The following is a 10930-nucleotide window of genomic DNA, read 5'->3' on the forward strand; positions in this document are numbered from 1 at the left end:
CGAGAATATGGATGTGGTAGAATGTTTTATCAGACGATGGCAATGATAATAAATATAGAGAATGTCTAAGATGTGGTGAACATCAACCATCTTCGCCTTTTTTATAAATGTGTACAATTTGAAAGAAAAACTTCACTTTGTACAACATCACAGTTTTAATAACAACTTTTAACAAAAGCCTGATGGCCAAACTGGATTTGGATGGTTCTTCCTCTGCACCCATTCCATGCCTCATTCACAAAAGGTCCTGAGACCTACCACCTCGGCCATCTTCCCATAAGCATTCGACAGATACTGCTGCTACCAATTCTGAGGTACAAGATCATGCAGTTCATGGCAAAGAAGCAGCTCATTTGAAGAGCATCTTGAGCTGCTCAATGGCGCGGATTGTAGTGAATGGTGCTCCTCTCCTCTCTATCTTCAGTGAATCACCGGGATGATCAACCGACGGACGACGGTGATGATGATATCTTGGAACATCACTGCCTTCGGTGAAGATCAACGGAATAGCATTTCTTGGACACAAATGACGGACAGGCTTCAAGCAAGCCGTACGAGCAGCATCCCTTTGCTGGGAAGAAGAGTCTGACCATTTATTTTTCCAACAGGCAGGTATCCTCCATGGCTCCAGCTCCATTCCCTTTGCTGAGAAGAAGAATCTGACCATTTGCATCTGTCTGCCACGTAAAGCAGCAGCAAATGGGATGTGTAAGTACTTGGCACGGTTCTGTCAGCCACGGTCAAAATAACTTGTCATATACTAATACCGAATGACCAAAATACTAACCATGGTATGAAGGTGAATAAGGCCTCACTGGATGTACTCATCACAGCAATTTCTGAGCGACTGGCTTTAGATATTCCTAGCTGCAGACTACGCTTCTGCTAGCCTAGCCTATGTGTCTGCTTCTTCTTCCTTAGCATGGCTCCAATGAGCATGGTAGCTGATTCTGAAACGTTTACAAGTCGGTCGGTTAACCTAATAAGAACATGTAGCCATCTTGCAGAGTTGCCAGTCGCTGGGGAGCCTATGTACCTCACATGAATGAGCCTTCTCCGGTGTTTTAGGTACACCCATTGCTGTAGTCATCGAGCAAGTGTGTAGGAGTCCTTGTGTACCGCCGCGAGTATGGGACAAATCGTGTTTCTCTCGGTGCCCTGGACTGTTCAGTGGCATCTAGACCTTTCTGCAGTTGCTCACACCTGCAAAATTGGACCAGTCGTTCCCTTAGCTGATTATACATACATAACGTCCTCTACTCAGAATACAAATGCATAATCCCTTGTTACCTTTGCAGTGCTGAGTTTTCGAAATAAAATGTTGTCAGCTGCATCTTGTGGCCTTTGGGGCTTAAGGAAATGATAATCTTGCTTGTTAGTTTGTCATTATGACCTGCACAGAGGAGTTGCTTGTTAGTTAGTACAAAAAGCATCATCTCTCCATGTGGATGTGATTGGCCCACTGTAATACTTGCACAAAGTCACAAACTCACAGTTTCAGGACGAATATGCAATATACCATCAGGCTGTACTACTACTCTCTATGATCCGAATTGAGTCCGTGCATGCACTGCTATGGTATATATGCAGGCTATTCTTGTGAAGACCCTATATGCCATTAAATTTCAGTAAACAACAACAGTTATGACAAAATGCTAAGGATACCTGGTATCAGTAGAATGTAGACTGGATTGAGAAACTGCAAACCTTGTCGGTAGCAAAACACTCCATAATTATGCCATGATGATCTTTTGATCCTTACAACTGAACTTTCGAGGTACACCATCAAGTCTTCATGGATTTTGGACAAATGTAAACACAAGTAGCTGAACAGCAAGTCAACAGAAATTACGAATGCGAGAACACCTAGAATTGGTAGCAATGTAGCAGTGTATGAAAAACTGGTCAGACCTTGATATCAGTAGCTTGACCCCAATGTTTCATTTATTCACTACTTACGCCAGTGATATTGTGACCGTGACACCCAAAATAGGCAAGTAGACTACCATGCCTTGATGAATGACAATAACCCAAATTTGCATGCAAAAAATAAAGAAGCCATAACATTGAACGAACACCTGCACAGAGAACCAAAACAAATGGTGATCATAGATTTCGTTGGTTACAAAATTTAGGAAGAAAAGAGAGGAGACTTGCAGCACACATTGGCTGATAATTACATTGCTTTTCTTGACTTGTACATAAGACAGGGGCATTGAAAAATGAATCTTGAACATTTCACTACAGGAGTAAATTTCCAGTTTATATGTTACTCACCAGATTTTTTGTACAGTAAGGAAGACGACGGCCACAAGACCCTTGGGTCATGCACGGTGGCAAATGTGTATGCATGTAAAGAGTTGAGCTCTAGAAAGATAGAAGAATGTACATGGGAATTCCAAGGCAGAGTCCTGCACAGTGGATAGGAACAAACGCAACAGTGTCATTAAGTAGGATTGCAGCAAAAGGGCAAGGTGGAAAACACAAGAAAGTATGTTTGTGTTACCTTGGATCAGTGTTGTATGATTCTTGGGATGGTTCCCACTAACCCTCTGCACTGCTGTTTTAGCTCCTCCGAGCAGTATCTAACATTTAGCTCTTGCAGTGATTTGGGCAGGTCATCACTGGGCAACGATGAGATAGCTGGACAGTCGCTGATTGATAGTATCTCGAGACTGGTAAGGTTGTGCAGCCTTGCAGGGAGTTGCTGAAGATTGTGGAAACTCCAAAACTCTAGTTCCTGGAGGGAGGAGAGGAGTTGAAGGGCGTCCTCTTGCTCCTTGCTGAAGCGCTCCACCTCTTTGGACCCATTCCCACGAAGTCCCAACTCGGAGAGGGAGGAGAGGAAGCTGCAGATGGGTGCAGCAAGGAGTCCCGCTGCATCATCCGTGCAGAGCTCCCGCAGTGTGGATGAAACAAGCTGTGTTTGCTGCTCTTCTCCTTCAACATCCTCCAACGCCCGTCTGGGATTGGGATCCCAACCAACAAAGAATCTAGGGCTGCCAAAGACTTTTAATTTGTTGAGCTGGCCCCCAGATGTAAGGAGAGACCGCAAGCCCTGACATTTCAGATCATGCCCGCAATAATTCAATTCTAATATGGTAAGAGAGGAGAGGCTTGAGAGGGGCTCAAGTGTCCCCATGCCTTCCACACTCCTAAGCCCCAGGAATTGCAAGGAGGAAGGAAAAAGTTGACGGAAAAACGAAATAGCTGATGTTGTTTGTTGTAGATCCACCCCCACTATGTTTTCTATGTATTCTATTTCCAATTTGGAGAGCCTTGGGAGGTGGGGGAGGAGCTTTATCAATTCCTTCCCACTAGTACCATTTAAGTCATTCATCCTGATATTCTCAACGGGGAGTTGCCATTCGAAATCACCTTGACCTCCTAGTGGTCCAACCAGGGCATCTGAACTAAATACAATCAATGTCTTCAGCGAGGTTAGCATCAGAAGGTGCTTCAACTCAAGAGGTGGGCACCTACCGAGTGTCAGCTTCTCAACACCTGCTTCTTTATCCAGAACTAACACTTGGTCTAAACTATGTAGATCACCCTCTCCATTAATCGTCAATTCTACCCCATCAGATGATTTTGAGTATTTAAACAAATGTAGTAGCTTCACATCTGATAAATGGAAATGGCACAACCTTTCAATCCAGGAGATGGGAGTCACTGACAGGAATTTTGGGCAGTTCACAATTACAAACTCTTGTAGTTTGGGAAACCAATCTGGGAAAACAATATGGTTTGAAGAAGGCAACCACAAGAATTTCGGGCAATTCATAATAAATAGCATTTGCAAAAGAGGGAACATATGAGCATGTGGTGGCGACAGGTCTCTACCCAAGGCAGACTCTTGTTCAGCTGGACAAACCCATTTTTCAAAACTCTCTAGGCCAATGAGTTCAAGCTTTATTAGCATGCAAAAGCTTTTTTCTATGATAAACTCCTTTGGTGTGCCAATATGCTCCAACCTTAATTCACGAAGATCCCACGCCTTCCCTAGAGAAGGGAAAACCTCCCAAGAAACACCAGAAAGATAAAGAGACTGTATAGCTTCAATAGCGAACTCATCACCCAGCCATGTTGGACAAGAAGGGCCTCCATGCCCTCTAATGCACAATACTTGAAGATCTCCATGTGGTTGAAGTCTCTCAAGAACCAATGCTTCCAAACTAGGGTCAACATTAGATCGCTTACTATCCCAATCCAATGTTAACCTTCTCAGGTAGTTTTTCTCTATCAGTTTTACTTGAGCCGCTTCTTCTTTTGTATGTATTTTGTGAAGGTTATACATTCCAAGCTCCCTTAGCTTGGTCAAAGTCTCTAGTTGCTTTGGTTCAAATCCTTCACTCTTTTTGTTGACTTGAAATACCTCTAACTCTTCTAAGTGTATAAGTTTTCCCACATTATAAATATCATAACATTGCTCATCTATTGTGGTATACAAAGGACCGGTTTTAAAACAATCAATTGGAGTATAAAAATGGCACAATTTGGCAAGGTTGCTCATGTCTTCAGGCAAATCATGACTACCATACCATGACTCAAGATCTAGAACCCTTAAGTGGTAAAGTTTAGACATGTTAGGTGGTAAATGTATCTGTCTGTCCCATGTCCCTAGACACAGGAATCGTAGGTGGACAAGTCGTGAGAAGTTATGCAACATGCATTCCACTGGATACATCATGTTGGGCAAATAAAGAACACGAAGAGAATTTGCTTCCCCAAAAAAATCACCAAATACCTTGGCAAAACTTTTATCTATTTTTCCAAATAACATCAAACTTTGCAAATGTTCAACCTTCAATCTTGTTTTCAGTTCTTTCAGTTCACTCTTTAATTTTTGGCCAGACACTGCATCATATTCACCTAAGTCCTCTATGCTTATAGATAAGTGATGGGTCGATGGCTGAACTTCTACTGACTCAACATTAGGGAGACGTAAACTAAGACAATCATGCGATGCAACCTTCAATGCCAAATCATGCAGTAGGTCATGCATAACGTACCGCAGACCTGCATAAGTTTCCTCTTCTCTGAAAAATCCATGGATTACTAACTCATTTAAATTGCTCAAACCTATATCTTCCAATGTTTGGTTTTGACCACCAGGTATCAAAATATCTAGTCCTGTCCATAGGCCAATGAGCTGGTGGCTTGTGACACAATAATCTTCAGGAAACAATGCAGAATAGGCGAAACATTGTTGCAGATGGAAAGGGAGAAAGTCATAGCTAAGCCTTAAGGCAGGCATAATTCCATTGTTATCGGTCTCCCATTCTTTACTTTTTAGCACCCTTTTCCAATGATGCAAACTAAGTTCTTTACTGAGTACTCTACCAACAGTTTTTGCTGCAAGAGGGGATCCCTTTAGTTTTTGGATTATCTTATCTCCAGTCTCAAGCAGAAAATGTTTATCCCTTGCACACTGCTCATCGCCAAAGACAAATGCAAAAAATAACTTTCTAAACTCTTCAGATTCTAAACCGTTCAATTGTATTGAATGACCTGTTTTAACCTTCTGTGCTATTGCTTGAAACCGAGTTGTGACTAGAATTGTGCAACCCTTTTCTTGTGATTGATTGAGTATCGACAGTAGATTTTCCCAGTCATCCCCATTACTAATCTGCCATATATCATCCAATACAAGTAAGAACCTTTTAGATTTCAATCTTTCTTCAATCAACTCTTCAGTTGTACTGCCCTCCTTTTCATTTTCAACTGCAGGGGTACATGTTTTAATTTGTTCTAGCACCTTATCCAGACTGAAATTGAGCGACACACAAATCCAAATCATGACTGGAAAATAATTCTTCACTTGTTGGTTGCGATATATGTGTTGTATCAGAGTTGTCTTCCCCATCCCCCCGGGACCAACAACCGAAAGCACAGTTAGACCCTTGTCACAATATTGACCCTTGGTGATATCATGTATGATGCTATTCATGACCCAATCCCTCCCATACAGTTTTGGCTCATCAATTCGACCTTTGGTGATGGGACGACTCAAGGCAATGTTTGGGACAGTTCTAGGGCTACAACATTGCAGAATTTTGCTAACCTCATTACGCATAAGTTGCAGTTTCTCTACAATGCCCTTCACCCTTTGAGAGAAATTCACCCTATTAAACTCAAGCTTTGGTGTTTCTTGTGCATTGCTGCAATTGTCATCGTGAACATGGGGGTGTGGGGAAGATGAGCCATGGAGGAATTTACCGAGCTTGGGCATGCGCCTGCTGGCCTCCTCATCAGCCTGATTGGCCTTTGGCGCTGATGAGAAATCACCACGTAACCTCTTCTTACCATGCTGTGAAGCACAATAATTAACATGTTGTCTTGCATCTTGTTGTCGGTGATCACCAGCATTGGCACCAAACCAGTACGCAGACAAAGATGCTAGTTGTTTGCCAAGAGCTTTGGCGATGTGATGAGCATTGACGACAAGGTTGTGGACACCACTCTTGCCTTGCTGTTCAGCAGCATTGTACGTGCCATGGAGCTCATCGTGGATGCGGAAGTAGTCCAGCTCATCCAGCAAGTCTTCGGCATTGTGTGCTGAATCCCGCAGCTTCTGCAGCAGTATCTCCATGGCTGGGCCACCGAGCTCCTTGAGAGCAGCTTGTTCGAGCATGGCTTTCACTAGCAGCAGTTCCGTACTGAGGGCCTCAATGTTGAGACCAAGGTTCCTGCTACCTGCCCAAGCCTCTAGCAGACCATCCGTGACGGGGGCTAGCGCCTTGCCCACCACCCATTGCGCCGCACTGAGGGCCGCGTCTGACATCCTCTAATTGACGGACTTGCTGCACCTGCATCGATCCAGGAACCGAAGGGAAGTCATTAATTCATAGATTTTCCGTCACCAATCAAAATTCAAAAGTGATCAATCCTGGCTGCAAGTTAAAGGAGAAGAGTGTGCACTACTTACTTACGTTGGCACGCACTCACGCACGAGGTGCCGGTGATGGATGCCGCCTGGCTAGTGCAAAAGGGGGGTTGAGTCGTTGCAGGAGGTCTTGAGGAACACCTTACCTTACATATACACGAGAGGAGAGGAGAGATAGGGAGATATGTAACCAGTGGCTGCTGTGTAAGGGGATGAGGATAGTTTGCTTGACTTGACTTAGCTTACCACACATGCAGCTCACTTGGTTTTTCAGAGTGGAATGTGAATGAATCCTATCCTATGGCTGATTGAAGATAAGCAAGAATTGTCTCCCACAGCAACGGGTCGTAGATGTATGGCTGGACGTACCCGGCCTGCAGATATCTTTCTGGGCAGCTAGATGTATGCCATTATGAATTTCTTGGCTTGTATTGATAGCTACATGTAGGACTAGGCAAAATAATTTTCGTAGACTTGTCTGAACGCGTGATTTGCACGCATTTATCTATAATGGCAATTACTTGTATCTCTATCTGTGAAACCTTAGGAACCCTATATATGGCTGATTGAAGATAAGCATTGCAGGAATTGAAGGTATGACAAGAGTAATTGTCGCCAACAGACAGCAACGGGAGGGCCGCAGACGAACATATATATGGCTGATATCTTTCCTGACTTGTCGTCGATAGCTACATGCATGACCAATTGACCATTACTTGGTACTAGTTTCCATGGATGCACCTAGAAGGACGGGCGGAAGGAGACGGGACGGCTACTGAGTTGTTGGGCGGTCACTATAGTATACAGGTAGTGGAGGTAGATAGGTCGCAGTGGAACGAACCTCATGGGAATAAACACAAGCACCTGGTGGGCAGGCGGACGAGGAGTGACCAGGGGACGCTTGCTTCCAGACTCCAGAGGAGAGGATCGAGGAAGCTCCCAGAGGAGGCTTCGTCCTCGCCCGCCGCTCGGTGCCTCCTCGCCGTCGCCGTCTGCTGTTGCCTGTTGGAGTTGAACTCGTCGGCGGCAGAGCTGCAGAGCAGAGGAAAGGAGGAGGAACGGTGGGTCGGATCCATGGTGGCGGTGGGCTACTCCCTCCCGTGCTGCCGCAGGGCCGATGTGGTACATGGGCTGTACGACCGGCCCCCAACATGATCATTTTTAAGAAATCAAAAAGTTTTTTTAAAAAGTTTGGTGAACATTTTTAGACAAAGGTGAAGGTTTTTCTTTAATACTAGGGGAATTTTTATAATAAAATAAAATCAAAAACGAAAAGAAAAACCAAACAAAACAAAAAAAACGAAAAACGGGTAAAGACGGTAGAGAAAAGCCGTGACATTTACACGCGATGAGCCGCAATTGGATTTGCTTTGGTCGCTCGCACTGCCATTCCAAGGGCTATGAAGAGAGCGCCTACATATGACCTGAGTTGCAGGTGGTGATCTAGCCAGAGAGCGAGCAACATGTTTTGTTGGAGTGATGTGGCACGAGTTGCCGTGGGGGATGACAGATGTTTTTTCTGTCAAGGTATCTGATTAGCATGGAAAACCTTCAGAGGAGCCAGCGGCCAACAGTCACTTCAATGAGCTAGTCCAATGTACTCCCTCTGTAAACTAATATAAAAGCGTCTAGATCACTACTTTAATATTCTAAACGCTCTTATATTAGTTTACGGAGGGAGTAGCATGCATGTCCAAAGTGTCATCCGGCAGGGCAGATAGCGCGAATAACTTGGCAACAATTATTCGTGCATGCACATAGTGTTGCTCATAATGCACGGTGTAGGACTAAAAGTAGCATTCAACTATACAATTCCTAGAGTAGCTTAGGCCCACATCTTCACATAGACTGTTTCCTCACATAAAGCCGTTACAGGGAAGCTGTTAAATCGTCACTAAAATTATAGACCACACTGTAATCATTGTTTTCCCACTGGCGCACCCAGGCTCGACGCCTATGTACCCTTTTTTTTGCGGGTGAAAAAAAACCCTGAGAGGCTGTAATGGCCACTCTGTTGTGCACATGGTTTGTGTATGAGAATTTCCAAAAACCCCTGCTTCTATTGATGCAATGATGCGCAAACATTTTGCGTATTCGAGAAAGAAAATAGATCTAACTAAGTCCATGCCCACACATGATTAGATATAGACAAAGATCCTGTGTGTTTTTTTCAAATTTGCAACATTTATTAAGTTTAAGTTACATTTTTCAAATTTGCGAGTATTTTGCAAAATACATAAAATTTTATCACATTTTTAGTTCATAAACATTTTTTAAAATTGATGAGTATTTTTTAAAATTCACAGTAATTTATAAATTCTAAAGTATTTTGAATATTTGTGATTTTTTTATTCTTGAACATTTGTTTAGTCAGAAAATATTTTTGAATTGGTTTATTGTGAATGAATGTTATTTTAAAATTCATGAAATTTTTAAATCTCCGAATAGTATTTAAATATATTTTATTAAATATAACATTTGTAACAAAAGGCCAAACTACATCAGGAAATTACGGGATCATGAAGATCACATATCCTATTTGCCGCTCAGGTTTTCTGCAGGCCTGTGGGCTGTGACGTTGTGTTGTGGGCTTGTGGCACATGAAGATCACATATCCTATTTGCCGCTCAGTTAGTGCAATTGTGTCTCAAAAAAAGTTAAAGTGCAATTGGTAAAAAGCGCACCCCCCTCAGTACTTATGTTTTGAATGGCCGTTCCATGATCGCAAGCATGAGCGGAAAGCTCCTGATTTTGGGAAGCTTCCACCAGTTTATTGTTAGTTTTCTAGTTTGGTTTTTACGGTTTTATTTGGTTTACCTTCTCCTTTTTTTTTACGTTTTTCCCTTTTCATTTTTAATTATTTTCTTCTTTTTATCGCCAGTTTTTTGTTTGGAAATGTAGCTTCTCCCTTCTTTTACATTTTTGAAATTCGGAAACTTTTGCAAATCCAAGAATTGTTTCTTTTAAAACACGTGACTTTTTTTGAATTCGCCAGTATTATTTTCAAAATATGAATATATTCAAATCCACATTTTCCCAACTTTCAAACCTTTTTAAAAAATTCAGAACTTTTCTACAACTCAAGAACTTTTTTAAAATTGATGAACTTTTTTTAACTCATGAACTGTTTCCTTCAAAACACGTGAAAATTTTTAATCCACGTTTTTTCTTGAAAAGATTGAATATATTCAAATCCACAAAATATTTCCAAATTTATGGTTCTTATTTAAAATTCCTGGAATTTTTTTAAAACTCATGATTTTGTTATAGATTTGTTGAATCTTTTTCCAAATACGTGAAATATTTTTTAAAAAATGATGAAATGTTTTTAAATTTCCAAAATAATAATCAAAATCCATGAACTTTTTTCAAATCGACGATTTTTTTTTCAAATCAGCAAAAAAAATCCAAGATCGTGAAACGTTTTTTGAATTTCCCAATTCGTGGTTTTTTGCAAAAAAGAAATTTAGAAAAGGGGTATTACCCTAGCCTCTGCATCAGAAAGATGCATACGGCTCATATTATTAAAAAACAAAATGAGTCACAAAGTCTCCAATATCTGAAAGGTCGAAAAGAAAACAAGCTGCTCAAACGAGCCTAATCATGAAGCCACAACCGGCTGGCAAATAAAATAGAAGCACTACATGCCTATCCTATTACATGACCGCCATCCAAACCGGTTGAAAATAACCCGAGCTACCATCTCCCATCGGGTAGACGCAGTAGCCAAACGCCCCCTGGCCTCCGTGGGAGTGAGTAGCGACCACATACGGATCAATGCTGTGGCCCTGAAGATAACCTGCAAAAAATGAAAGTTCGTTGCTCTGTTAAAAACCAAATCATTTCTGCAGTTCCATACTGCCCATAACAAGGCACACACGCCAACACGAATGTGTCTTGCTACATCCAAGTTCACCCCATCAAGCCATGTTCCAAATAACATATTGATAGAGGTAGGTGAAGTAATATTAAAAGCAATATGAATCGAACGCCAAAGAATCTTAGCCAGTGGACAATCTAGAAAGACATAAATATATTTGAAGT

General features: G+C 42.0%; 1 protein-coding gene across 7 annotated transcripts; it reads right to left on the reverse strand.

The window, feature by feature from the left end:
- Positions 1–62: 62 nt before the first annotated feature.
- On the reverse strand, positions 63–7975 carry LOC123043039 (putative disease resistance protein RGA4). 7 transcript variants are annotated; one of them, XM_044465378.1, is made up of 10 exons: positions 7728–7975; positions 2507–6809; positions 2278–2411; positions 1912–2078; positions 1708–1826; positions 1494–1608; positions 1291–1393; positions 1037–1203; positions 788–950; positions 63–677 (listed from the first exon to the last, which is right to left on the reverse strand). In XM_044465378.1, exon 2 carries the CDS (start codon positions 6782–6784, stop codon positions 2513–2515), a length of 4272 nt encoding a protein of 1423 aa, XP_044321313.1. In that variant the 5' UTR covers positions 6785–6809; positions 7728–7975; the 3' UTR covers positions 63–677; positions 788–950; positions 1037–1203; positions 1291–1393; positions 1494–1608; positions 1708–1826; positions 1912–2078; positions 2278–2411; positions 2507–2512. The 7 variants fall into 7 exon arrangements, with proteins under 7 accessions (XP_044321313.1, XP_044321312.1, XP_044321315.1 ...); XM_044465377.1 differs by lacking the exon at positions 7728–7975 and adding an exon at positions 6933–7721; XM_044465380.1 differs by lacking the exon at positions 7728–7975 and adding an exon at positions 6929–7721 and having other exon boundaries at positions 1708–1791.
- Positions 7976–10930: the final 2955 nt, after the last annotated feature.

The sequence above is a fragment of the Triticum aestivum genome, chromosome 2B (genome assembly GCF_018294505.1).
Source record: "Triticum aestivum cultivar Chinese Spring chromosome 2B, IWGSC CS RefSeq v2.1, whole genome shotgun sequence".
In the NCBI taxonomy this organism is placed as follows: domain Eukaryota; kingdom Viridiplantae; phylum Streptophyta; class Magnoliopsida; order Poales; family Poaceae; genus Triticum; species Triticum aestivum.

Excerpts from the sequence above, each read along its gene's own strand:
- LOC123043039 (XM_044465378.1), bottom strand. The coding sequence starts at position 6,784 with ATGTCAGACGCGGCCCTCAGTGCGGCGCAATGGGTGGTGGGCAAGGCG.